The 27,849-nt window shown below is 55.1% G+C and overlaps 2 protein-coding genes across 4 annotated transcripts; both read left to right on the forward strand.

Moving 5' to 3' along the window:
• Positions 1-232: 232 nt before the first annotated feature.
• On the forward strand, positions 233-18,187 carry PIGO (phosphatidylinositol glycan anchor biosynthesis class O). 3 transcript variants are annotated; one of them, XM_074855202.1, is made up of 13 exons: positions 233-263; positions 714-1,207; positions 2,594-2,737; positions 3,853-3,976; positions 4,982-5,141; positions 5,621-5,794; positions 7,675-9,247; positions 9,736-9,939; positions 10,249-10,451; positions 11,243-11,313; positions 11,913-12,029; positions 17,258-17,348; positions 18,072-18,187. In XM_074855202.1, the coding sequence occupies exons 2-12, from the start codon at positions 715-717 to the stop codon at positions 17,337-17,339; spliced, it is 3,345 nt and encodes a 1,114-aa protein (XP_074711303.1). In that variant the 5' UTR covers positions 233-263; position 714; the 3' UTR covers positions 17,340-17,348; positions 18,072-18,187. The 3 variants fall into 3 exon arrangements, 2 of the variants coding, with proteins under 2 accessions (XP_074711303.1, XP_074711304.1); XM_074855203.1 differs by lacking the exons at positions 17,258-17,348; positions 18,072-18,187 and adding an exon at positions 12,242-16,533; XR_012626980.1 differs by lacking the exons at positions 11,913-12,029; positions 17,258-17,348; positions 18,072-18,187 and having other exon boundaries at positions 10,245-10,451.
• A 47-nt stretch (positions 18,188-18,234) lies between these two features.
• On the forward strand, positions 18,235-26,192 carry FANCG (FA complementation group G). The gene is made up of 11 exons (XM_074855204.1): positions 18,235-19,058; positions 19,759-19,912; positions 21,075-21,205; positions 21,584-21,730; positions 22,563-22,723; positions 22,966-23,032; positions 23,479-23,810; positions 23,972-24,027; positions 24,614-25,483; positions 25,635-25,767; positions 26,113-26,192. Exons 1-9 carry the CDS (start codon positions 18,822-18,824, stop codon positions 25,033-25,035), a joined length of 1,707 nt encoding a protein of 568 aa, XP_074711305.1. The 5' UTR covers positions 18,235-18,821; the 3' UTR covers positions 25,036-25,483; positions 25,635-25,767; positions 26,113-26,192.
• The last annotated feature ends 1,657 nt before the right edge of the window (positions 26,193-27,849 follow it).

Here is a 27,849-nt window from a genome sequence, read left to right on the forward strand (position 1 = left end):
GGAAGCGGGGGACCCTTCTCCCGGGGACGTGACTGATTAATGACTTAAAGTAACGCCTCGGTCGAACTGGGGGTGCCCAGGGTGCCCCCCCCCCACCCCCGAGGCGGGAGGTGGACCCCGGCGGCGCCGGGCCGTCAGGGGGCGCTGTCGCTCCCCGCCGCTCCCGCCGCCGCCGCTCTTGGACGGGCCGAGGCCCCGCGCGGCGCTGTCGGTGGCGGGAGGGGGGGTGGGGGGAGCGGCTGGCGGCGCCGCGGCGGCCGCAGGTAGGGCGGGAGGGCCTGGAGAGGGGGTCGGGGGGGCGAGAGGGGCGGCGGGAGGAGGATGCTGAGGAGACAACAAGGGGCGTGAGGAGGCCGGGGGGCAGCTGGGAGTGTGGGGGCTGCGCGGGGTGAGGGATTGGGCGCGGGGCAGGTGGGATTTGGGGGTGCTGGGGGGCCACAAGGGCAGCTCGGGTGTGAGGTGGAGGGTCGGGGTGCTGTGTGGTGGCTGGGGATGCCGGGGAGCGGGGCGCGGCGTGGTGGGGGGGCGAGGAGGTTGCGGGGCGCAAGGCGGGTGCCCGGAGCCGGGACTGGGAGCGGGGCAGGGCAGAGGCCGGGGAGTATCGGGGCACGGGCGGTGTGAAGGGTTTGGGGCGCAGGGATGGGTGCTGGCGGGGGTGGGATCTGGCCCAGGTACAGCCGCAGGGGGCTGAGCCAGCCTGTCCTTCCCCCTAGGATGCAGCGGTGGCCGGTGCTGCTCTTCCTGGCCTGGGTCTGCTTTCTCTTTTTTGCTGGCATCGGGCTTTTCATGAGTGGCTTCTTGCTCACCCGGATCGAGCTCGCCAGCAGCAGTTCCTGCGCGGACCCCCTCCTGCCGCCACCCTGGGAGAGGCAGGGCCTCCCGCCGGGCTCCTGTTGGGCACCCCAGCGCTTTTCCAAGGCAGTACTTGTCATCATCGATGCCCTCCATTTCGAGTTTGCCCGCTTTAACCCAGCCAAGACCAGCCCGCTGCCCTACGAGAACAAGCTGAGTTTCCTGCACCACCTCGCGACCTCCCAGCCTCGCCATGCCCGCCTCTACCGCTTCCGAGCCGATCCCCCCACCGCCACCATGCAGCGCATTAAGGGCCTCACCACCGGCTCGCTGCCCACCTTCATCGACGTGGGTAGCAACTTCGCCACCTACGCGATTCAGGAGGACAACCTGCTGGCACAGCTGGTGCAGAACGGTAGGTGGGCAGGGGTGGTGTCCCACTGGGACAGGACACGTGCAAACCTCTGGTCAACGCACACATGGGACCTTTATTCCTCTCTCCATGGGAAGGGAACTGGTTACAGCACCTCCACCCCGTCAGCTAATTCTTTTGCCCTACTCAGATGATAGTTATCTCAGGCAGAGCTGTCACGCAGGCAGGGTTTCTCCATCTTACACTGGGAGTAAGAGGTAGCTGGGACTGTGGTTTCATCTTCATCGTCTTCGAAGACAACGAAAAAGCAGGTGAAAGTGGCTGTACTGATGGCGACTGTCACAAGGTCACCACCAGTTGTGGCAGTACGAAGCCAAGGGCAGTAAGTCCTGACATGTTTGCGTTCAGGTGAGACGCATGATGAGGGAGGAGCCAGTGCCAGGTGTGCTGTGGGGGTGTCCCTCAGGCAGCAAGCCTGCCTGGCTAGCTGCCTGCTGCTGTTAGGCAGTGACCTCATCACATTTTCAGTGTAGTTTGGTGCTGCTGGGGTGTGCTTAATGCAGCTGTAAAGGGCTTGTTAGGGTGGGATGGTGGAGTGGAGAGAAGGGGACAGGGCACACTCTTGTGTCACCCAGAAAGATTTCCTTCTGAGGCTCAGGGTGGCACAAATTCCAGTGCCTGGGGTGAGACAGTGTGAGTGGGTTGTCCGCTCGCCTATGTGCGAGTATGGTGGGCAAATGCAGTAAATCATCTGAGGCAAAAAATACTGGTAGACTGTGCCAGAGCACCAGCCTCAGAGGAAAGGGTTCCTGCTCCCAGGCTGGAAAGAGTCTCTGGAAACATGGAGGGCTGGCTGGTGACAGGCAGGGCAAGCAGAGTGAGGGCTGTCAGAAGCATCAGTGGTTTTACCTTCTCTTTTCCACATGTGAAAAGCCACCACCGTTGTGTTTAAAGCCAGAGCCCGGGACTTGTGGCTTCTACTCAACCTCTGTCAGCAGCCATCTACTGCCTTGCGTTTTACAGTGGGGTTGCGGGCCTTGGGCAAGGGTTTGTCTGCTTGGTGCTGCACCTCCCTAAGTGCTGCGGTAGTACGGGTGGGTGCCTGCCTGCTTCCTGGCCTGTTCAACCTGCAGGTCTTACTGCTGGGGTGACGTGTCAGAGGTCAGTGACAAGTTGTGAGGTTGTGCAGGTGGATTTGGTGTGGGGGGCACTTGTGGACTTAGAAACAGGGCTGGTCCCTCCCCATATTCAAACTCATCTACAGCCAGATGGTCATTTTCATTTTAGGTTGCTTTTGAGTGTGGGTTGGAGAGGAGCCAGTGCTCCAGACCCTGACCTGGATCTGCCCAGGCTCTTTGCACTCGTGCAGGTAACAGCACGACTCCCGTGGGCTCTCTGATTTCATTAATTCCTTTCTTGCTGACTCAGGAAGGAGAGTGGTCTTCATGGGTGATGACACTTGGGAAGGGCTCTTCCCAAAGAAGTTCTTCCGCTCGTATTTCTTCCCTTCTTTTAACGTGAAGGATCTTCACACTGTGGATGATGGGATCCTACAGCATCTCTATCCAACTGGTAAGCAGTTCTTCCCCTGCGGCCTGGGTAACCCTTTACGTTAGGTGGGGGTCCTACTGCAAGTTTGGGGTAAGACTGAAGAGTTTTTTTCTGTTACGGAGTGGCACTGGGCAGTCACACACTGCTGCCCAGGGATTACAGTGCTCTAGCTGGATTTCCACAGATAATCCAGCATTTGGAGCCCGTCAACTGTTTCTGTAAATACCTTTCCTCTGTTTCGGAAAGAGTGCAGCTTGATGGGACAAGGTTAGACTTCTACATCTGTCCTAGAAATACACTGCTAGGATGGAGCAGGAGGAGCAGCTTAACTTTGACACGTGGCTGCCTGTGCCTGGGAAATACACAACAGTGCAGCTACCTGCCGGGAGGTCAGGGTACAGCACTGCTCTCAGCAGAGCATTGGTGGGAAGAAGGTGAAGTGTGAGATTGGTTTGTGAATTTTAGGTGATTTCAGACTCCTCCCTGAGGTTCTGGGACTGAGGGGAATGCTCTTTGCTTTCTCTGTATATGAATCTAAGTAAATCAAGAGTGCAGTGACCTTTCATGGGGAAGTTCTTGTGCCTTGTGGGAGAACTGAAGGTCATCATTTAACTCCAAATATGTTGGTTTTCATGTATTGAGACCCTGAAGCAGAGAGGAGAGGCCAGGATAACTTCCTAGCTAGGGACAGCGTTGGTGTGCTGGGCCTATGTACTGGTGGGATGCAGAGGGGCACATTATGAGTCCAACCTGAAATATCTCCATGGGAGGACTGGAGTTCTGGCTGCTCCTTTTCGTGAACATCCCCTTGGTTTTTCTCAGTTTATGGCAGTTTGAGTTAAGGGTATTTCAAGGTGACCTGGGTGGCATTGGGCCATTCCCCTCCTGAGGGGTGATGAATGAAAACCATGGATCCTGGAGTGCTTGCTGGGTGTTGAGCTCCTCACGGCATTGCGTCCAGGCACCTGCAGACCCGGAGTGTGCCTCTGTTAAAATCTGCATCGATCTACTTGAGAGCTCAGGATGACAACAGCAGTTTCCAGAGGCAACCAGAAAGCTCTGGCAGGAGGATCCAGGTGCAGAGCCCGTGCCTGAATCCCCGGCTACTGTGTGATAAGGCTCCTCTTGTTCTGCAGTGGACAGTGGTGAATGGGACGTGCTGATTGCTCACTTCCTCGGTGTGGACCACTGTGGGCACAAACATGGACCTGACCATCCCGAAATGGCTAAGAAGCTCACCCAGATGAATGAGATGCTCAGGTGATTAGTGTGATGGTGGGGGGTTGCCAGCTGGCCTTTTCCTTCAGCTAGGCTGGTGGGGTCTTCCCAGGGAATTTACAGATGCAGAGGGCAGCAGGGGATGCTTACTGTGCCTGTTAACATGGAGAACAGCTTTCAGCAGCTGAAAACCCAGCTGTGGGGCAGCCTCAGTTGCATAGACACATGTTCATGAGAGGTTTGGTTTCAGAGGTAAGGCTGTCTTCAGGTCTTGGAGCCTTGGTTCTCAACCAAACCATCAGGTGGTGGTGCAGCTGGAGTACAGCTGATCTTTCCATCTTTAAAATGGAGATTGTCACACTGAGGTTTGGCTAATGTTTGAGAAACACTCAAGGACTCTGGCTAGGGAATGCTGCATTAACTGCACAGGCCTGTGAGTTGCACCTTTGTGTCAGAGGGCAGGATGGGATCCAGAAATCCTGATCACACAGCCATGCTTCAGCCCAAAATGCTGTGGCTTTTGACTCTTAGGCCAGCTCTAATTTTTGCTGCTAGAAAGAGTGGGTAACGTGCCCTGATGCATCTGAGAGTGCAGCGTATATCATGTCATACCTACCGCGTCCTCCAGGGACAAATCCCCTCTTTTTTCCTTAAAAGTAGGAGATTGCTCACACAACATGATGTGATATACAAGAGCCAAATAGAAGCAGCCTAAAATTTGTTCTCCTTGGGAATGTTTCTTCTGAATTGTGTTTTGTTGAGATCCCTGAAGGCACTGAAGAACCAGACACTGTTCACTGGGGACCTAAGCAAGATCAGTCCAGTCTCTCTCAGGGCTCTGAATTTTCAGTTTGGTTTTAAAGCATCCGTTGCCCTGGTACCTGGCTCAGTTGTTACAGCTCTGTGCCAGCACTTTGTTTTGCTCATACCCTTTTGTGGGCTTCACATCTGTGGTTCAGGCATGCTTGGTGGGGACGTGTCCTCTCCCACCTGGGCTGTTTGGGCCCTTGCCCAGGTAGGAGTTGACCTTCCTTATCCTGGTGACAGGTCCTTGGTGGATCACCTGGGGAATGACACCCTTCTTCTGGTGGCTGGGGACCATGGCATGACAGAGACCGGAGACCATGGTGGCGACAGTGAGAAGGAAGTGAATGCAGCGCTGTTTGTGTACAGCAAAACACCCCTCTTTGTCACTGTCCCTCCAGAGGTGAGAAGAAGCTGATCCCTAGCTGTCACTGCCTGAGGTGGCATCCAGAGTGAAAACTGCATCCTGGGGTTACAGAGAGTAACGGTTCGATTGGGATTGTTTAGATTGAGAGGAGTAGGGTGTCTGTCACCTTTCCTGAGAGAGCAGTGGAAAGGCTGACACAGAATGCAGGTGACTGAAGTGTTTGGGACCCATGTTCAGGCCCCTCCAGCTGCAAGGGGTGTTTGAGTGGAGCCAGGTGAGCTGTTAGACAGCCAGGGCTATACCCAAGGACCTGCAGCTCCCAGCAGGCATCCTCCCCTCCACAGGGCATTCGGGGAGGGCACATCTGTGCCTCTGCCTTCCCCTGCGTTTTCACACTCCCGGCTTCCCCAGATTCCCCTCTGAAAGGAGATGTCCTCCCCGTCATCCTCTAGCCCTAGTGAAAAGCCACGTTGCTGTTTTCTTCCCCAATTTCCAATTCCTCCCTGTCTCTCCAGGAGCCTGAAGCCGTTCCCCAGGTGAACCTGGTGCCCACTGTGGCCCTGCTGCTGGGTGTGCCCATCCCCTACAGTAACATCGGCGAGGTGATGGCAGAGCTGTTCTCCGGGGATGGTGACGCTGTGTCTGCAGCCTTGCAGCAGCTCTCAGTCTATCATATCAACGCCAAGCAGGTACGGCCTACAGTAGGCCTCCCCACTGAACTAGAGAGGAGAAGGAATGGCTTTTTAAGCACAAACTTCTTCTGTTTGGTGGAGGTGGGGTGGTGACATGGTGTTATCTTCATGGGGAACTTATTTTGAAGAGTTACCTCTTTGCGGCGTTTGCTCCAGTGAAAGGCGGCACCATTTTCCCAAAAGAGAAACGAGAGATATCTGTTTAGTGCTGTGGTGTGGAAAATACTGGCTGGGAAGGTGGCATTTGCTTCAGGATGAGGGTTTGTCCCAGATGGTCAGAGGTGGATTTAGTAATTGAAGAGGCTGGTGGGTAGGCTGGTTCCTCAAGGCTGAAGATGACTAGGGGCAATGGAGATTCAAGACTACAGATGGGTGTTTTGATGCTGCTTCAGTTTTGGAGAAGAAACTGTTAGCTAAAAAGCTATTCTAGATCAGTGGCAAAAAGAAAACAGTAACGAAGGACTAAATTAAACACTATCTAACAAGTGACGGTAAAGTAGGATAAGGGAAGGAACAGTTTACACCAAGTGCAACAAAATACAGAACCCCAAGAGCTGAATGACAAAATTTGAATGAGAGTGACTATACCAGCTATAAAAGAAGCCCAGGAAATGGAGCAGGCCATATGCCAGGGCAAGCCAGAGCCTCTTTGGAGGATGTGAGGGTTGTCCTGAGTCTCTGGGCATGCTACAGAACCAATTTGCCACACATGTTGCAAGGTCTGTGTCTCAGCTAAGCACCGGTCTGCCTTTGAGGGACCCTGGATTGCTAGGAGCACAAGAATAACGCCTCCAGCCCCCAGCCAGCTCCTCCGTGTGCCAGTTGGACACCACTGGTGCGAGTCAGTGAGGAGCTGGGGAGGATACGATTGCTGATGGGAAGACAGAGATGTTCAGCCTTTCTGCTGTGTATTTATAGAGCAGCAGAGTGCTTTGTCATTTAAAGGTGGTAGTATACGTTACTGTCCATTAGTCACCGAGGGTATCGATCATCATCTATTCGGAATTAGTGTTATCCACTCCTGCCTGTTTAAATGTTTGCACTCATCTGTCTGAGGAGGTTTCTGGCTCAATCATGTTGGTGTTGAAGCAGCTTTTGCCTACCAGGGAGGTTGTGCAGACCTGTGAGAGAGCTGGTGCATATGTTTGCTGTTCATGGGCAGGGGCAGAGTGATTCTGACCGTGCTCTGAGGCAACTGGAAGGCATGTGTAGATATCAGTGTGTTTCAGGGCTTGAACAGATCTACACTGCTGAGGAACTGTGTGTTTGTATGGGTGCCCTGCCCTGGTAACATCCTTGTAAGACTTCTTTTATGACTTTGCAGTCGTGGCTGCCTCTGTTCCTGTCCTCTTGCAGTAGGAAGCAGAATGAGCTCTCCTTAGTCTATGGTACAGTGGGTTAATGTGCCTGTATTGAAGAAGAGGGAGCAGTTTGATTTGATCCGCTATAAGCTCTTCAATTTGATGTCTATCCTCAGACAAACAATGTAAAAGACAACATCGAGTACAGGTTAATATCTGGTAATGACTTGAACTTCTGAGGGATGTTTGCCTTATTGTTATCAAAGGCTCTCTGTGAAGGCCCCTGGTGATGCACAGTGTTGCCAGAGGTGCCAGCAGGTGAAGAAATGAGAGGAGTCAGTGTGGCTGTCGGGATGGATATGTCACTTGAGAGGGATGTCACTTCAGCAGAGGGATTGTGTTTCCTGACGGTCATATCCTGGATTTGGGTGACCAGCCCTGGGTGGTGCGGCTGGGGACGGGTCTGTCCTGGCAGGGGTTGGCAGACTGGGGCTGTTTCCATTCTGAAGGGGCTGTGTGAGGCAGTGAATCCCTGTCTCAGAGCAACTGCCTGACCCTGTGTCCCTTCTCCCATAGGTGGATCGCTTCCTGCACTCCTACTCGCTGGTGGCTCAGGACCTGCCAGCAGAGCAGCTCCAGCATCTGCAGCAGCTCTTCTCCAGCGCCGTGGAGGAGCACACTCAGCTCTTGGCACAGGTGCAGGGGGCAACGCTGGTGCCTCCAGAGCTGGAGTCCAGGCTGGGAAGCCTCATCAGCCGTTTCCAGCTCTACCTGCGAGAAGCACGGGCCCTGTGCACCCAGTCCTGGGCCCGCTTCCATCTCCTGCGTATGGTGGGGGGCTGCACCCTTATTGCCACTTCCTGCTTGCTCTGCTACATGGCCTCAGAGCTGTCTGCATCATCGGACTCTTTCTATCGCAGCTGCCTCCTGTACCCGCTGCTTTGGGGCCTCACGGTGGCTCTTCTGCTTGGGCTGGCCCATGCGTTCACCCAGGAGGGGCTGGATCTCCTCCTGGTGTCGTCATGGGCAGCCGCTGCTTCTCAGCTGGGTTTTTTCTGGCACTGGTGGGGCCGGCATCCCAAGCAAGCCCGTTTGATGGGCAGTCAGCCACCCTTGCCCAGCGCTGGCCTGAGGCAGAGGCTGCAAGCGTGGCTGGGGCTGGCCTTCCCCATGGGCATTCTGCTGTTCCGCTGCGGAGCGATGTTCTCCGATAGCTTTGTGGTGGCGGAGGCCCGGGTGGCCCCATTCTTGCTGGCCTCACTGGTGATGTTGCTAGTAGGGAAGCTCCACTGGGACGGTCGCCTGACTGTGCCAGAAGGCCCCAAGCAGCAGTTCCTTGGCTTTTCTTCTTACCGGAGAGAGATCTGGTACCTGCTGTGCCTTGTGGCCATGCTCCTGATCTGCGTGCGCCTCTCCGGTTTCTTCCACCAGTGCCGCGAAGAAATCCCTCAGTGCCGGCCCTCTCTTTTCCTCTCCCCCCTTGCCAGCCTGAGAAACACACGGGCCAAGAACCTCTTCTACCTCCTGTGCGTGGTCTTGCTGGCCGGGCTGGTCTACGCAGTGCGGAGCTGGCTGCGACACTACGGCAACCTGAACAGCTCAGACCCCCTCGTGCTCTTTGTGCGCTGGGGTTTCCCACTGGTGGTCCTCTGCATTGCCTGCTACTGGGCCGTTGCCTCCAGCGCTGACGACTCTCTCGGCAAGCTGCAGGAGCTGGTGCACGTGGCAGTTGTTGCCTTTCCGTGGGCTGTCTATGGGCTGGCTTCCATGGGGCTGCTGCTCCTGCTGTGCAATCCCATGACGGTGTTCGCGAAGGACACGCGGGAGTCTCCAGGATCCATCGTCACTCCCTACCTGGGGGTTCCCACCTCTGAAGTCGACTTCCTCCACGTCATCCCTCAGATCTACAAGAGGATGCAGGAGTCTCAGAAGAGCCGCCTGGAGCGGGGCAGCTGCAGGGCCACTGTCGCGGCGTACGGGCTGGGCAGCGTGTACTCGGCAGCCCTGGTCATAGCACTCACCCTGCTGGGCTTCCTCCTGATGCTTCTGCACAGTGAGCGGCTGAGTCTCGCCTTTCTGCTCCTCTTCCTGGAGGCCTTCGTGCTGCTGCACATCCACTCGCGTGCCAGAGGCCTTGCTGGAGACGCCGGTGAGTCAGGGCTCAGTAGAGCATCCTCTGGATGTGTGACCTGGGCCATATCTCCAGTGGGAGAGGTAGCAACCAGTCTCTGCTCTTGGGGAACAGCAGTGCACTGATCCTCAGGGGATCCTCTGAGCTTTTTTTAGAGCTGCTTAAATCTAGTAGAAGAGAAATGCGTGCAGCGGGGATGTAATGTGGGAGGAGGAGCAGTCCTTTGTGTCAGGGGAGGGGGCTCTATACCTATCCCTTCTCCCCAGGGTGCGAGCAGCTGACAAACCCCACTGCTGCTGACAGAGTCCAGTAGCAGGGTGGGCAGCAGAGGGAATGCCTGGCCCCTCACTGCGTCTGTAGTGGCAGCCTGGCTGGTTTCTGTCTCTCAAAAGAGAGAGCATGGAAAGGGAACCTGGAAGAAAAGTCAGTATGCTTTTTTTGACTGTGGATTTGTCTTGTTCCTTGATGCTGATCTTTCTCTCTCTCTTTTAAAATTTTTTTCTCAGAGCCTTTTTCAGTGCCCTGGTATGCTGTCATCTCCTGGCTCCTTGCTGCTTCCCAGTTCTTCTATTCCACAGGCCACCAGCCCATCTTCCCAGCCATCCACTGGAATGCAGCCTTTGTGGGCTTCCACCTTGACCATAGCACAAACCTCCTGCCTGCTGTCCTGGTGGGCGCCAACACCTTTGCCTCCCATATCCTCTTTGCAGGTAAATCAATTTCTTCCTGGTCTGTTGAGCCTGAGCAGACATGGCTCCATGCTTTGCCTTGTCTGGAGGCCTGCAGGCTGAGCACGAGGCGATGAAGGCTCTGGCACCAACTGAACAGCAGCATCCTTGCTGTCCCCTTCTGGGGCCATGGAGCTGTCTGTGGCCTGCAGCCTCCATGCAGTTTTGCCTGACCAGCAAACTGGAGCTGGGGTATATGCTTCCTGCATGTCCAGGGCATGATGACAGAGCCTAGACTGCTCCTCACCTCCTGGGCTCCAGTAACTTCATGTGCCTTTGTCCTTGAGGTAGTCGGCTGCCCTCTGCTCCTGCTTTGGCCCTTTGTGTGTGAGATGCCCAGCTCGCAGAAGAAGAAGCCCAAGAAGGAGCCCCGGGAGGAGCTGCAGGAGGTGGAGGAGCACATGATGGAGATGAGGCTGCGGGAGTCCCCGGAGAAGTTCTCCACTGCTCTGCTGCAGCTGGGGCTGAAGTACCTCTTTGTCCTTGGGACACAGGTATGGACAGAGGCAGGGTGGCTGTGGAGAAGGCTGTCCAAGAGGAAAATGCGTTGCTGTGAGAACCATGGTGCACTCTGATGGGAGAAGGGGGTCAGCCAGGGTGCAGACAGGCCCAGGGGTGATGTGTGTGATTGCAGGTGGAAGAGCAGCTGCACAGGTCCTCTTCTCAGTGATGCCATTTGCTCTGTGCTTTGGGAAGGGCTCCAGCATGGAAGCCACAGTACAGATTAGGCTGCTTTTCATACCCATCTGCCCAGAGTGGCAATGTCTGTTCAGAAACTGCAGGGTTGTAATCCTGCTCCCCCTCTTCCTGACCATACCTATCTATTTTTCACCAGCTCTGGTTTTCATATGGTCTTGTGCTGTAGTGATGTAGGGAGCTAAACACCAGCAATTTAATCCCATGAAAGAAGCGAATTGCTTTCTGGGGTTTAGCCCTTCAAATCATTCTCCTGTGTGGTCAGACCAGAGACAGTGCAAGGGAGGGGGCAGGCTGTGCAGCAGGATTGCAGGGGTGCCCCTCTCAGGAGTCAGGTTAGCCACAGTGTGAGCCCTCCTCTGAACTGTCCCAGCCTGGCCCCGGGAGGGCCTGCATGTACCCCAAGTTGCTTGTGTTCCCTGACTTGAGGACATGATGGAAGGTATCTCTTTGGGATGATTATTTCTGGGGTGTCCTGTACCAGCCTCTCAGGTGTGTGCAGTTTACTACCACCTTCAGATGTGAACCTACTGCCCAGGAGGTCTCTCCAGAATCACTTGTAATTTGTTTTTCCTGATCTCCCCCACAGCTTCTGGCCTGTGTTTGTGCAGCTATGATCCTCAGGAGGCACCTCATGGTCTGGAAGGTCTTTGCCCCAAAGTAAGTCCCAGGAGTTGCTCTGATGCTGGCTTAGGGCTAATATTCCTGACATGTTGACTAGAGTCTGTAGACAGTAATGTTGGAAGACACCCTGTGATTGATCTTCTGATTTCTTACCTAGCAGAGGCTGTAGGACTGACCTTAACTAATTCCTGCTTCAGGTTCAGAAGCTGGACTTGAGGTAGAGTGTAGAAATTTCTCCTTATCTTGATTTGCAAGGACACACAGAGCCCTCCTGGAAGCTAAGAATATTCAGGGCAGAGAGCCAAAGGTGGGGATACCAGACCGGAAATGGTAAACCCAGAAATGCTGTACTAGTGCAGCATTGGGCTAGTAGGAGTGTGGGGTGGCCTCCACCTCTGAGGGATTCAAAATCCCACCAGAGTCTTGTCCTGAATGGCTTCTAAATCAGAGGGCATGCTTGGCTTCCAGGTTGCAGGCAGCAACTGATGGGGAGTGAATATAATTCAGGTTTCAGGATCTGGGGTGCTACCAGCCTCTCACTGTCTGGCAAATCAGTCTTCTGGGAGTGAGGGTAGCAGCCTGTCTTTACAGGCATGCTGGCTGTGTTATCCTCACTGCGTCTGTTGTGCCTGCAGGTTCCTCTTTGAGTCGCTGGGCTTCGTGGTGAGCAGCATCTGCCTCCTGCTGGGGATCTCCCTGGTGATGCGTGTGGACTGTGCCGTCAGCACCTGGTTCAACCAGCTTCAGCTCAGGTAGCGTTTGAGATGTGGGGAACCTGACCTGCTCGTCGGCCAAGGTTGTGGTTGTCTCCTTGCCTCCCTTGGGCCAGGAGGAATACATGAGCCACCAGCAATGAGTGCCTGCCGACAGCAGTTTGGGGTTATCCCCAGCTCCCTGCCTCAGCGCTGCATGAAAGAACCGGAGCCAACTGTTCCCTGCTCATTGCAGTGGTGTTTCTCAACAGTGGAGGTCAGAGCTCTCTCTGGGCGTTTGTTGGCAGCAGAAAGACTCTGCTGCAGGAGCCCCAGAAGAAAGAGTCCTGAAGTGCTCCTCTGGAGAAACACCAACCAAGGTTCTTGCTGCTACTTTCCTGACAACTGTCCCCACTGTGCAGCTGGTCAGCTTCAGTGGCTGGCAAGGTGTTACCTTGTCTGTGCAGAGATAGTGACTCACGGGAAGGGACCTGCTGAGGAGGGGAGAGGAGGTTGGGAGGAGAGGGAAGGTCCTGCAGCCACCACTTCTCTTCACGTGCTCAGTTTTCATGCTGAAATCCAAGTGTACATGGTTATGCATGCAGATGGTTCCTGGGGTCTCGGTGGCAGCTGCTCCTCTGTGAAGTCAGTTGGTTGCTCTGTAGTAAGGCCCCTCTTGCTCTATACTCACTCCCATTTTCCTGGTCTTCCTTACCCCTAGAAAGGGCAGAGAGGAGCACTCTGGGCTGCCTCATACAACCTGAAGCAGGCTTAGCTGGTTGAGGGGGTGGTAGCAGGAGAACTGTGTTCACAACCAAGAAACTCTCCACCTGTGATCTTGGCCTGTTGGTGTCCCTGTGGGCAAAACTGTAGCAGCCAGGGATCCCGATCTCTTCCTGATCGTGTGCTGCTGGATGCCAGCTGTTGCTTGTGATCAGTTGAGATGCAGCAGGATGTAGTGACAGAATGTTGGCTTATCCCCGTATTGGGTCTGGTCAGGAGGAAAGGGAAGTCTAGAGTAGCTGTCCCATCTGCAGGACTGGCCTTGGTGTGAGCTGCGGTACCGGGGAACAGCTGCTTGAAAACCCTGACAAGGCAACAACTCTTCTGGGAGGTGGCTTAACTCACTAGTGTCTGTGTATGTGCTGGGATTTCTGTCACCTTGAAGGGACCCCCGGCACTGCAGCCGATGGCATCTGTGATCCCATATTTGGTGCTTATCTCCCTCTTGACATTGGTGTTCTGCCTGGGACTTCATGCCGCAAGTGAGCTACCCCAAACACGCCCTTGACTCCTCGCAGTCAGGAGACATTGCATTTCTTTCTTCATGGGCAGAGATAAGAGGACAGTTACCATGGTGCCTGGCCACATCCCAGCTAAATTCCCCCTGCAGTTCTGATGGGAGCTGGGATTCCTTACTGCCCTGAACCACTGTGTGGCATTACTTGGTGCTATGAAACCTTTCGTCTCTTTCCCCTCTGGAAAGAGGTGAGGACTGCTTGCCTGGAATTCCTGCGCTGATTTTTGTTCTGATCCCATTTGGTTTTTAACTCATGCACCATGCCTGCCCCTGTTTTGAGTTCCTTACTGCAGACTGCTAGTGTAATTCCACGCTCTTCCTCTCCTCTGCCCTGGAGAGTCCCGTGGAAAGTATCTTGTCACCTCTCTCATCATTTTAGTTCTTGCCATTACGCCCAAGCGCCCAGTCACTGTGGAAAATAGCTCTTGAGGGCAGGTTTAGTTTTGTATTTTACCCCTGCAAGATGCTTGCTCAGGTGTTAGAGTGCAATTCCAGGGAGGTGTAAACTGCTCTAATTTTGGATTTCTGTTGCCTGGCCACCTCCTGATCTGCTGGCTGTGCTCTCCCACCTCAGCCTTGCATCTCCCCTGCCCTGCGGGCCTGTCCTGCTTAGTTTCACCCAACACAACCAGGGACTGGTTTGTAGCTAGCGTGACTACCCAGGCTGCCTCACCACCTGGATGCACGCACACCAGTGCAAGGCAAGGAGGGTAGCAGCATGCGACAGGGAAAGGTGGAAGGGGCAGGAATGCATCAGCCCACAATTAGTTGAGCTTAAGCAGTCCCACCCTTAAAAATAGGTTATTTGCTGTATACTGTGTTTCCTTGGTGGCCAGATGGTTCTTGGTGCTCAGGGGGCTATGCTGATGGGTGAGGGGTGCATCATTGTGGAAAGGAGGAAGGGGATGGAGGTAACAGCTGCCCAGTGAATTTTCATTCAATGTGAGGTTAGTCTAGATAACACATGTCGCTAAACCACAAGGCTGGAGCCCAAGTAGGTCTTGTAACATGGTAAGCTGGTCAGGAGCTTGCTGCTTGAATGTAATTGTGCTGGCAGAAATCCTTATGGTCACTAATGCTGTAGAACTGGCCCCGGACATCCCCACAGCTGCCACCCAGACCCCTGGCCTTCCTTCTTTCCCAGCTCTGGGACTAGTTCCTCTTTCAAGAGTCACTGTAATGCTGCTGAGCCTTCCTGTGCCCATTGTTCATGGTCAGAGCGCTCAGCCGGCGCTTGGGCATCCTCTCCTCATCCCACCATATCACCCCTCTGCCCGGGGGGCCAGGGCAGCTCAGAGGGGACAGCAGAGCTGCAGCACCATGAAAACACGCACACTTAATAGAATCACAGAATGGTTTGGGTTGAAAGGGACCTTAGTTCCAACCCTCCTGCTATGGGCAGGGACACCTTCCACTAGACCAGGTTGCTCAAAGCCCCGTCCAACCTGGCCTTGAACACTGCCAGGGAGGGGGCAGCCACAGCTTCTCTGGGCAACCTGTGCCAGTGTCTCACCACCCTCATAGTGAAGAATTTGTTTCTTGTATCTAACCTAAATCTACCCTCTTTCAGTTTAAAACTGTTACCCCTCGTCCTATCACTACACTCCCTGATAAAGAGGCCCCCCTTTAAGTACTGGAAGGCTGCTACAAGGTCTCCCCAGAGCCTTCTGTTCTCTAGTCTGAACAACCCAAACTCTCTCAGCCTGTCCTCATCTTGCCGAAGACTAAACAAAACTTCCAGTAACAAAGCTGCAAGTATGTTCTTGTCACTGCATAGACGCCAAGGAGTGCTAGCTGCTCGGCCAAGGCAGACTGGCAACTACACCAAAGAATTCAGATTCAAGAAGGTGAGCTTTCCAAGGGCTGGAGATGCTCTTTCTTTCATTGACTATTTTAGTCTTTGCCAGCCTTCCCCAGCTGCCCTCAATTGCTGATTGTTTGGCTGCTGTTCTCCTGAGTGGGCCGGAGATGACAGAGTTAATGTTGGTCCGAGGCTTGGCTACCTTGGAAGCAAGACACGCTGCTGATACCAGAGCAGACATGGCTGTGTTTGCTGATTTAAAAACCCAAGGAGACTCCAGAGGAAGGTACCTGCTGGTCCAAACCAAGGCTCTTTGGGAAACCTGGTGTGCTGGGAAGCAGGCTGTGCCCTACATCCCCCTGCTGAGGTTGTCACGAGAGCCTGCTTGGTCTTTCCTGCAGTACTGATTCCAAGCAGTTTGTTTCTGATCCCTGTGTCCCTTGGCTGAGTGTGACAGGGGACATCTCATCCTCAGCATGCTCAGCAGGGTGGCTTCCACTCCACAAAGCTGCTGCGCTTTGGACGTTGTGTGTGTGCTCCTTCGCAGGGCTCCTGCCCAGTGCCCTTTTCCTCTGGGCAGGGGAAAGAGCTCCATGGGGAAATTTCCCTGCCTTATGCCAGCAGCAGGACCGTGTGCCCCATGGTGCTGGTGCAGGACAGGGGTGGAATTATATCTCTCTTGTGCTGCCTGGGAAACGGCAACTGAAATCTGCCACCACTGCAAAAGTTTGTGGCTCTTGGGAGCATCTCCCTGCTCTGATCTGCAGGGCTGGCACTGCCCGCACGGCCGTCCCAAGGGATGGCACTGCTGCGGGGAGGTCAGGGCTCAGTGTATCTCCGTTCCCACACCCTTCGCTCCATCCCATCTCTCTCTGTTCTTCCTTCAACACTTCAGGCTGCTTATTTATGCCAAGGCACGGTCATGTTTTCGGTGTGTGTGTCTCCCCTTCCCTGAGGAGCAGGGCTGGGGAACCCTGCTCTCTCCCATGAGCTCTGACTTGACTCGCCATGTGACTTGGAGTGAGATTGTTGTTTTAGTTTTTGTTAATAACCTCACTGTGCCTCAGTACCCCATTTGGGATAAAAAAAGGGGATGGACCCAGTTCTGGAAAGCAATCTGGGAGCTCTGCATTCAGCGTGGTGCTACGCTTTCCTGGGTATCTCTACATATCTGGCTGTTAACGCTTTTGTTCCCATTCAGCAGCTACACCTGGAAGGTGGAAGTGATGCTTGAGTCTCTGCTAGGAAGTAGAGCCTTTTTTCCTTTAAAAAAAACCCAAACCCATCAAGTTGGCATCACTATTCACCCGACAGCTTTGCCTCCTGCCTGCTGCGGTCCTCGGACCGGTGTGTGCGCTTGCAGCACTGGGCTGTCACTGACCTCCTTCGCTGGGGGCTGTGCCGTGCCTAGCGTGCTGGAGGCAGCCGGGGAGGGGTTGCTTCGTTATTAAATGACTAATTAATTAATCGGGGGGGGAGGGGGGACGGGCGGGAATTTGCTGTCCGATGGTGGTGCAAGGCTCTGCGCGGCTGTGAAACAGATGTCTGCAAATAAAACCGTGAGATCCGAAGCGGGCTGTGGTCGTCTCCTCCTTCGCGCCCCCGCCCCGCACCGGCCCGGCCTGGCCTCGCCACCCCTCCCCGGGCCCGGCCCGGGTTACCCCTGCGGCGGGCGGCGGCTTCGCCATGCAGAGAGGTTTGGTCCTGCTGGGCCACCGCTTTTCTGGCGGGACGGCGGCTGGCTCCACCACCCGTCAACACGATTGGTGGTTACCTTGACGACTGCCGCTTCCGCTCTGTTCCGCCCGCCAATCATGGCGGCGGGTCGGCGGGCGCTGGCCAATCGGCGGGAAGGCGGGAGGAGCGCGGGAGATGGCGGCGGCCATGAAGCGGCGGCGCGGGGTGATGGCGGAGCCGGGCTGCCTGCGGGCCTGGGCCGCCGAGACCGAGGCCCTGGCCGGGCGCTGGCGGGTGCGACGGGTTCCCTCTCCCTCTCCCTCGCCGTGCCCTGAGCCCCGGGGCTGTCCTCTCCGCGGCCGCGCTGCCTCCGGTGCCGTTTGCCACGGGAACGCCACCGCCTGGGGTTAGGCTGCAGCCTGCCCGCCGGCCGCGGGGCGGGAGAGGAAGGGGCGCCGCGGCGCGGGCTCGCCCCGTCGCCAGGCCAGCGGGTGAGGGTCTCCCTTGCAGGCAGTGTGGCGCTCGGGGCCCGGCAGAGCGACGGCGCGGGAGGTGCGACAGCTGCGAGGCGGCTTCGGGAAGCTGCTGCTGAGGATGCGGGGTGAGTGGCGGCCCGGTCGGCTGGGGCCGCCCTGTCTCCTGTCTTGTCTTCACCCTCCCTCCCGCTGCCGTCGCGGACCCCAGTTGCGTGGGTGTGAAAGCACCGATTCCCGGGCGCGGGTGTTTACCGCGCTGCAGCTCCGGTACCCCAGCGGAGGAAACAAATTGCTGGAGGGAGGGGCCTTAAACGTTCCCTGGTGCCCCAAGCTGAACTGGGCCTGCAAAAGGATTAAGGCCCAGCCCCAACCTCTAGCTAACCTTGCTGGGGGATGTGAGCAAACCCTGGAGTTTCTGGAAAGAATGAGACAACCTTTGTCCTGGGAAGCTGGGGAAAGGGCTCCCTGCCACAACTGTGGTATAGTGGAAACCTGATGCGAGGGAGGGGAGAGAGAGAGAGAGCCAGCATTGGCAGGGTGGATGTGTATTGGAAGAGGGCAGGCTCTTGATGATCTTTTGGGAGAGCTGAAAGGTCTCAGTCCTGGAGGACTGCAGCACCTGGATAGCTGAGAAATGGATGTCTAAAGCAGTGTCAGCACCTGGAGAGGTGAAACCTGTTGTCTCTCTAGGTACTGCAATTTCAAAGTTGTTAAATCTTATCACAACAAAAAAATACTTGCCAGGACAATTCTGTAGTCACAAAGCCGGGTGATGACACCTTAGCATGGATGGCTGTTTGGTTTTTCTTAGCCAGCTCAATTTCTTGTTGGGTTGGCTGTGATCACAGGACTGCCAGCTGCCCTCCCCACCCTGCCTCTGGAGCTTACCGTCCTCTACAACTCCCTGCTTTTTACTATGGGAGCGTCTGACTCTGCCACCGAAGGAGAAGCAGAAGGAATACACCAGGGGCTCCTCAGGGGTAAGGAGATCATTCTCTGTAGGGGGGCTCCTCAGGGCAAGGACATGCTTTGGAGATGTGTGGTGATGAGCCAGAGGTGAGGGGGTTGTGAGCAGGGAAGCCTGGCTCTGCTGGAAAGGGCAGGAGGTGGGGTGGCTTGCAGCCAGGGATGATCTACAGCTGCCTGTCTGTCTGCCTGCTGCTGCCTGCAGGGATGGGCCAGAGGTTTTAAGGGAAACAAGAGTTTTCAAGACGTAAGGTGGCAAGTCTCTAGCAAAATTTTAATGAAGTACAATATGAGTGTTTTCTTTAATTATGGTGTGCTGACTTCAAACAAAACTTACTGAAATAGGCTGCAGCTCAGAGGAGGATCTGCAGTGTTGGTCTATGCTTACCTGGGGGCAAGTGACCTCAGGAGGACTCAGCAGAGCTGGAGTCATAGCTCTGAACCAGTGTGTTGTCTCCTGAGTGTGCAGCTGTTAACTCCACTGTCTGACAGCTTGGTTTCCATGCTGCTGAGGCTGGACCAGCCCTGAAACCTCATTCCTCCCCTTGCAATGCGGAGCCCGTGCTTGCTAGAGGCTTTCTCTTCCTCTTGGGAAGGTGTCCCTTACAGGGTACCAACCTGTTGTCTCATGGATGGGGTTTTTTTGTTGTTTTGTTTTGTTTTGTTTTTTTCCAGTTCTGGAGGCCTGTGGGGCCTGTGGACAGGATCTTAGCACTGAGGAGCTGTGGCAGAAGGTGCTGCGGGAGGTAACTGTGGAGGAGCTGCAGGCACCTTTGCACCGACTGGGTGCCCTGCAAGCAGCGTGGTGGCTGTCAGCCAGCCGCCTGGGAAGCACTGCCAGCCTTTTCAGGCTCCTGAGCAACGCTGAGGTAACTGGGTACGGGTGGATGCCACACAGCTCCTGGTCACCTGCACTGGAGTATCTGCGCAGTTATAAATACCTGTTGGTTTGCTAAAGGAGGTAGAGCTGGCATAAATACTGTCATAAATCCCACTCTGCAAAATGTTGCTGTGGCATTTGGAGACCTGAACCCACCAGCACTGCCCAGTTGAGCATGAGTAATCCTCTCCCTGGTGTCCCAGCATAGCCTGATGGCCCTGAGTGCGTTAAGGAGTCCCAGAATATCTCCTACCTGTTGGGGCCCTGGACCTCAAGGTGCGAGACAGGACACTTGGGTAGGCTGGAAGGGGGCTGCAGGTGGACTTGCAGCCCCTGTAGGGAGCAAGCTGTGGGCAGTGGGATGCAGAGGAACCTTCCCTGATGATTGTGAGGCTGCTGAGGGGTCCCACCTTTTTTGAATGCCCTCCAACAGCACTTGGATCTGCCTCACCAGGCGCCCTTTAGGGTGCAGCTTGCTCTGAGGTGAGGAGGTGCTTCCCTGGGCCAGTCAGGAATCATTGCAGCAAGGGGGTTGTAGCTGAACTGAGGGGGTGATAGGACATTGCTCCCCAGCACAGAGACCATGGTCAAAGGATTTGGTGGGACCTCTGTTGCCCCATACCCTGGGATCAGTGTTTCCTGCTTCCCTTCAGCATTCCCTGCTCTCTCTCTCCTCTGTGTATTCACAGGACCCAGGAAGATCTCACTGCAGTGAGGGGGAGAATGAACTCCTCTCCCTGCTCAAGTCATGGCAAGTACCTACTGAGCAGGCTTCCCTGCCCCTTCTACAGAGCACTGAGGACTTGAAAGAGATCCTCTGCACCACAGCAGCCTTTCTGCAAGGTTTGTGTGGAGGAGATACTCGCACCAGCACAGCCTCCCACTGCTGTCCTGTCCCAGGACCCTCTCTCCTGCCCTTATCCTGGTTTTTCTTCCCAAGCAGACTGGCCCTTGGGGTTTTCTGGGCTCTGTCTTTGGAAGAGGGCCTGGGCTGAGCCTCTGGGTCTCAACTTTGCTGTTCATTATTCAAAGAGCTCTGCTTTTTCCCCAGCTAAGCCTTTCTCTGCACTGTCACAGGGCTCCTCTGCCTGTCTGTGTCTTTAGGTAGGTGTCTGGGCCCCACAGTGATCTTGTATAAAGTGGAAAGCTAGCAGGGGACTTGTGAGGATTTTCCTTTCTTCTGTCTTCTGGCACCTGCCTTGCAAGGAGATCGTTCCTGTTGGATTACAGTCCTGCAAGAGCCATGCAGGACTGGTGTGCAGCTTTGCAGCCTGGTGTCACAGCACATCTCGTGTGAACTGCTGAAATCTGTTCCACGCATAGTTTTTCCCCAATTGCTGTCTTGACAACCCCAGCAGCTCTGGGGGCAGCCAGCACTGCCTCGCTGTGCTCAGGCTGATGCAGGGTGTTCCTGTGAGGAGGGAGGGCAGGAGCTCCTGCCCACAGACCTCTCAAAAGCCTCTAGAGTGGCGATAGCACTTCCAGGAGGGAGGTGACAGATGTGAATGTGAGGTAGGCATGTGAGAGGGGCCTCAGAGGGAAGCCTGAAATGGGGACTGGAAGAAAAGCAAATACCATTCATGATAAATATTCATTAATTAATATCCCAGAACTGGGATCTCTACTGAGAAATGGCCCAGATATGCTGGAAAAAGTCTTTCTGAGATTCTGCGTGTCCTTCCCCATCTGCACCGCCGTTGCTGTGGATGAATTCACAGGTGGACGTGCCCAGCACCTACCTCTGCCCTTGTTCTGGGCCCAGGCAAGCATCTTGGTATCTGGGCTTGGAAGCTGCTACTATTTCTGCTAGACGTCTTCATTGATTGACTTGTTCTCTTGCAACACAAAGATGGCAGCTTGGCACCATCCTGCTGTGCGTTGCTGGGTGTGGAGGCGATCACACAGGTCCCTGTGGCACTGGGAAGAAAAGGGCACGTACGCTTGTTTGGGGGCCCGGTGGGGCAGGAAGGGGAGCCGCAGAGCTGAGATGTTGGGTCTGTCCTAGGGCTGCAGGAGCTGGAGGCTGGGAACTTCCCCACTGCCCTCTCCCTCCTTCAGGAGGCTGCAGGAGGATTCTGCTCCAAGAGGGTCCTGGCACAGATCTACACCTGCCTCGGCTGCTGTGCTCAGCGAATGGTAATGGCTGGGCCTCTCCCCTGCCACAGGGAGAGGGGAAACACAGCCTAGAGTGGGGTGGGAAGGCTCAGGCTGGTGTCCACACTCCCTCTGCCTGGTTCTGGGCTGCTGCAGGAAGGTGAGGTCTTGAGCAGAATTTGTCGTGGCACCAGCCTCCTTGGACAGCTGCAAAATCCAGACAGGGATTTTGACTGAGTGCAAACGGTCGCTGCAGAGAGAGAACCCAAAAACCAGCCTGAGGAGGGCTGCCTTGGGTTAAAGTGCTGCCCTTGCTTAGTGGGGAGCACTGGGGAAGCAGAGCGGGGATCGGGATTCTGCTGAACAGTAAAGATGTCAGCAAGATGTCCCTGCAACATGGACCTCTTCCCATCTAACTAGGGCAAACCTCAGACGGCCCTTCAGCACCTGAAACGGGCCCTCCAGGTAGACTTCCAGTGCCTTCCTGCCCTGTCCCACGTGGCAGCAGTGTACCACGAGCTGGGGGAGACCGATGCGGAGCTGCAGGCCCTGGCTCTGCTTTATGAGGTTTGTCTGCTTCCTGTACTTATGGGTTGATTTTTGCCCAGCAAAGCCTGCACAGAGCTTTCAAGGAGGCTCCTGCCTTCTGGGGGGCTCTTTGACCCTGGAGGGGTCCTTAAAGTAGGCTACAGCGATCCAGCCATGGTGCTGCCTTCAGCAGTGGGCAGGAAGGAGCCCAGTGAGATCAGAAATTCCTGCTCAGCACCTGGTGGTTAGATGTGGCAAGACCTTTGGGTCGCTGTTCATGTTCTTGGTGGCTTGGGAGAAGAGGTTACACTCTCATGTCAGAAAGTTTCAGTCTCTTAATAAAAGTATGTAATAGTGAAGAGGCCTTTAAAAGGCAGATTGTGGCTGTGAGGGGATGTGCGTTAGCCGTAGCAACCTTGGTCTGCCTGGGAGGAGCAGGTCACAGTGATAGACACCGAGTTAGCTCTTCAGCTGTTTGAAATCTGTAAGATACAAACACAGCTGTAGAGAGGGATCTCTTGCTACGAATGGCCCAAGATCTGGTCTAATTAGCGGCAGCTCTGCAGCTGCAAAGGGAGATGGTGTTCCAGGCAGCTCAGAGCACCTTGAACTAAAACCTGAGGTGATCTGGGTGATCTTGCAAATCTGATGCCATGTGGACATCAGAAATCTGCCTATCCCTGTATGATCCTGGTGGATCTTCCTGGAAGCAGCTGTGTTGTAGCAAGTGAGAATAGCGTAGCTGTGCTTATGGAAGTGCAGTGCTTGTGCTTGTCTGGGTGCATCTCCAGATGCCAGCAGTGGCAAATGAGTGCAGCTGTTCGGGACTTGACCATTGTGTTGACCATAGTTTTTTGTTCCTGTTTCACAGGCTCTGGAAGAAAAATGTCCAGCAGCTGCTTCCTCTAGTCCATACTTCCTAGTCCAAACAGAGCTTCCTGTCCGCACACCAATACTAGCTTCTCTCCTTCGCCATCGCCAGCCCTCTGAAGTGAAGTACCTGCTGGCACAGCGGTGTCTCCAGGATGGGAGGTAACAGCTCCTCTGGTCTGCTTGCAATATGCTGCTAGTTTGGGCTCTGTGTTTTTCTCTGTGCTCCTGGAAATCATCCAGTTCAGTACTGCTGTTGTAGGTCTGCTCAAAGTGTGGGTATCACAACCAGAGACAGTGTGGTACAGGGAGAGCCTGTGGGCTGGTGGTCCAGGTCCTGTCTGGCTGCTGGCACTTCTTTGGGTCCCTCTGCTCCTTCCACCCCATGTTCTGTCCCTTTGCAGGGAGGCTGATGCAGTGGAACACTACCTGGATTTTCTGGCTCTGCTTCAGGAGGGGCTGCAGCAGCAGGTGGGTATCCTGGTGAAGAGCTCCCTTGGTGATTTGATAGATGAGGTCCAGGGTGTCAGCCCTGGACTCCAGGTTTCAGTGTCTAGTTTGAGATGTGAAGGAAACGAGGTGGGGGCTGGTGCCTCTAACCTGTGGCATGTCCACCTTTGGATTCACACCAGAGACCACTTGCCACTGCTATTTGGAGAAACAGCTTCCCATTCCCTGTGGGGAGCAGCTGTTGGCCTGGTTTTAGATGTCCTTCACTTCAAGAGTAGGGATTTGCTGCCTTGACTCCGAGCTGTCAGTGCCTCACAGCTTCTGCCTCCTCCAATGGGCTCCAGTGTCTGTGGGAGTGGGCCTGAGCTTTGCTGGGCTCTTGGTTCCCAGTAAGCACGGGGTCATTCTGCTTGGCTGGGCACTCTGCAGTTCTGTGTCTGAGCACTGCCATTGCTTTTGCTCCCCAGGTGCCCCTAGACTGTAGCTCAGCTCTGCCCAGGATCCCCGAGGTGTTCCTGGAAGCAGCGTCTGCCTTGGAGCAGGCTGGGAGGCACCAGGATGCCATAACCATGTGTGAGGAGGTCATCAGCCGGACGACTGACCTCATCCCACGGATGTTACGAGTGGAGGAGAGGCTGGAGGAGTGCCCATCGCCAGGGGCAGGGCTGGTGGGTGGACTCCTGTCCCAGAAGAAGGAGAGTCTGTGCTGCCTTGCCTGGAGAACAGCCGCATACCTGCACCAGGGCTGGGCGTGGGCCAACCTGGGTGAGAGCAAGGAGGCCATAACCCAATTCAGCAGGTGACGAAGCCTTGCTGGGAGAATGGGCATCCCCAACAGGCAGCAATGGCTGTCGGGGGCCAGAGCAGGGCGCAGCACAGCACGGGGGCTGGCCTGACAACCTGCAGCTGGCTTCCCAGCCCAGGAATTGTACCAAAGCTCCTTTGTCCTCTCACCTGCAGGTGCCTCGGTGATCTCTTACGAGTCCAGCTTTATGGGTCTGTTGTTGAACTGACAGGTAGGACGCTGCGCAGCTGGGACCTGTGCAGGGGCCTGGCTGTGTTGGGATGTGTGTGCTTGGCAGCAGTGGGTACAGGAGCAAGGTGTTGGGCCCAGTGTTGCCTCTGCCAGGAGGTGGTTGTCGCAGCGTGCTGAGCTCTGCGCCACGCTGGAGCCTCTGAAGGGACTGGCTCGTTTGCTTGGAGCAGGGTTTGGCCTCGGCTCTGCCTCCTTCCCTGCTGTCTTAAGTGACAGTTAAATGGGCTGTGAACCAGGAAGCTTCTCCAGTCCAGATTTCAGGGAAGAGATCTGTACCACTTGTGCAGATGGGCAAAGGCTGGGCTGCTGCTGAGGTCACTGTTCACCGCAGCCGTGTAACGAACCAAGCTCCTGGTGTTCTTCACCCTCACCCTCTGCCGCCTCCTGGCCTCTCCCAGCCTGGCAGAGAGGCTGAGCACTGCCTCCTGGGGCCCGGGAAGCTGGAAGATGAGTAGCCCAAATAAAGGTTTGGCCTGTCCTGGCTGCTAACCTGGCTCAGCCTGCTGGGACAAGGGAGGGAATGTCTGGAGGATGCTGTCTCCAGGTGTGTGTTCTTTCTGTGCCAGAGAATCTCCTGCCAGAATTGGAGGTGCTCCAGAAAATCAGGTTGCTCTCTCTCATCGGGCGAGGTGCGCAGTTCCTGGAGCTGGAGAGGCACAAGGAAGCCCTATTGGATTTTCAGCATGGTTTGCAGATCTTGCCAGGTAAGAGGTTCATTTTGGTGAGGAACAGAGGGGATTTCCACAAATTTGTCCTGGGCTGCTTTTCTGTCTTCAGCAGAAAGGTCTTGTGCTTTAGACCACACTTATTTGGATGTCAAGGAGTACAGTACAGCTACAAGCAATGTCACATACTTGAGATGCTTCTGTGGGGCCTGGCCAGCTCACTGCCCTGGAGAGGCAGACCAAAACTATTGTCAGAGGAGTGTATCAGAACCCTGCCCACAACCTGTGCCCTGAAACAGCCTGGAAATTTCTCTTCTTCCTGACCAGACCCCAGCCTGGTACAGCCAGCTTTCTCACAGACAGGATCTGCTTTCCCAGAACAGAGGAACTGGAGTCTTGCTTCATCCTAGGAAGCAGCATGTCCATGCCTGGCCATCCAGAGGCCGAGTACGGAGGCCTGTCAGTGGAGAGGGGAGCAGGGCGGGGAGCTGTACGTGTCCTGAGCACAGCTGAGTGCTGCTCCCAGGGGTGACCTCCCCTGTTCAGTGCTCCAGCTGTCCTGACATGCTGCAGGGATGTGAGCTTCACCAGGATTTGCCAAACCTGGTCCCAGTCCTGTCCGAGGCTCCCTCCCTTCGGGGGTGCAGACCTGCCTGCAAGGAAAACCCCAACCTGTGTCCCAACAGAGGTGTGGCTGGCTGGGCTGCAGGGCTGATGCCATCTGCCTTCACTGCCAGCCCTGGAGTTAATTAGAGCCTGTGACACAGCTGGGTCAGTCTCCTCCCCATTACACCACCTCTCCTCATGCTCCCCTCCTTTGTCTGGCTCTGAAGCTGCTTTTGCAACACCTGCAACCCACAGCAACACTGGGGACCTGCTCCTCCCCTGCTAACAGCTGAATACCCCACTTCGTGTCTTGCAGGTGACCCAGCTGCTGCTTCCTACCTGGTGCAGGCCTTGTGGAAACTGAACCGAAAGCAGGAGGCGGCTGCTCACTGGCAGAAGTTCTCCCAGGGCCCCCCTGGGGAGGATGGGCAGCAGGAAGGGCAGGGAAGGTGTGTAGAGGGATGAGTGGGATCTTAGCTGGCTGCAGGAGAGCTCCAGCAGTGCAGCCCGTGTTTCAAACTCTGTGGGACAGTTTAGCTCAACTCCTGCTAGCCTGCACCCACAGCTCAGATGTGTCTGAGGAGCTTCCCCTCACATCTACTCTGAGAGGCCGCGGGCTGTGGCTCAGCAGGGACTCCCTGGGGCACAAAATGCTGACACGGAGATAAATGGAAGGGCAGAGGCTGGGGCAGAGCTGGGGGCTTCGCGCAGCCCATGGGGAGCAAACAGCTTAGTTGGACCACAGCAAGGGAATGCCACAGTCCTTGCTGCTGCAACGCTCCCTTCTCTTCCAGGGCCTTCCCTTTGTACCTGGTTTCGTGTCTGAAGCAGGCGATGTTCCCAGACAGACATTCTCTTGCCAGAAACATACAGGATTACCTCAGGACCACAAAGGACCCCTTGAGCTAGCCTGATCAGTCTCCCCATCCCCACCTGCTGAAGTCTCCCTGTATCGGGCTGGCTGGCACAAGGCCTTTAAGGACTCCTCTAAGACTCAGAATGACTCTTGGATAAAGCTGGATTCCCAAAGGACTGAAACAGAATAAATCTTTTCTGATAAAAGCCTTGGCTCTATTTGAAGTTTTTCTGTGCCCTTTTTCCAGAGCAAACCTTGACACTGCCTGGAGGGGCTGTGAGCCCATGGGCTGTGCCCTGGGTTCTTGGGAGGTCAAGGGCAGGATACCATCATCATCATCATCTGCTATATGTGGTGGGGCAAGCTCTGGGCTCCAGGGAGGTGGTGGTGGAGTCAGCGGTCTCATAAAACAAAGTGTTGTCAGGTCGCCTGTCCTACTGATACAAGGAAATGGTACCTACTTTGCAACTTATTTACTTATAGCAACTTATAATTATTTCTGAATATCTTAATAATTCTGCTTGCCCTGGCTGTTCTGTGGAAGCTTACCAAGGACTACTGTGTTCATCAAAACAAAGCTGTTTTCTGTGGAAACTTACCAAGAATTACTGTTTGGCAAAAATAAGAGACACGTCCTTGGGAAGCAGATGTGCTCTAACTAGTTTAGTCTTTGTAATGGATAGGTAGCTGTATATGGGCGGTATAAACTAATATACTGGTGCTTTTAGGTAAGATAGAGGTGGTAAACCATCGGGAACCACTCTTGTTATTCAAGAAATTGGCTAAGAGAATCTGTGCATGCTCCGAGGAAAAGTATGAGGTGAGAAAGACTGTGAGCCTTCCTCCAAAAGCCCCCCAAAGATGCCCACCGGGAGGCAATGTGCAGGTGCAAAGAGAACATAAACTGCTGACACCAGCCTCTAGAGCTAACCCAGCCTCACTCATGCATATGGATGTTTGTGTTATGTAATCCGATGAATATGTATATCCACACTGTAAGTTTTCGGTAAAATGTGCGGTGGGTGTGCAAGCTTTGTGGAGAAATCCCCTTGCACCCCGGCCGGAGTAAACATACCTGCTGTGTAACTCTTGAGTTGTAGAGTCTGTTTCTGCCAATCACTACCTGTGCCTCATATCCTGGCTTTGTACTCTGTCAGTGTTGTTCGGAGCCCAGAGCAGCGGTTTTGGCTGAAGCACATATCTGAGGCCTGATTTCCACCACACTGCGCTAGCCAGGGATGGTGATGGGGTCTAGATTGGTGCCTGCGTGGCCCCTGTGTCCCTGTGGGTTTGTGCCAACCATCCTGCATGGCTCTGGGCTCCGCTGTGACACTGAGCAGGGGGGAAGGGGCACTTGTTTCTGTCCAGCGTCTGGCGCAGCTGATTTTGGGTGACCGCATAAGCTGAGCCTTGGGCAAGCCTTGTCCCCCACGAAAGGGAAATCGGGAGCTACAAGGCAAAGGGTGAGTTGGGAGAGAAGAAACGGGACATGACAAAGCTCAGGAGAAGCGCGAGGTGGGAGCTGCTGCGGCCCCCTCTGAGTGCGGTTCCTTATGCAAAAACATCTTGGCAAGTCGGAATCCCCCGCAGGCTGCAGGAATGGGGCTCCACGTGCAACGTCCTTTGGTTCCAGCGGCGTTTCTGGCCCCAAGGAAGCGCCACCCAGGTGGATGCG

Source organism: Strix uralensis, chromosome Z (genome assembly GCF_047716275.1).
Source record: "Strix uralensis isolate ZFMK-TIS-50842 chromosome Z, bStrUra1, whole genome shotgun sequence".
Lineage (NCBI taxonomy): Eukaryota > Metazoa > Chordata > Aves > Strigiformes > Strigidae > Strix > Strix uralensis.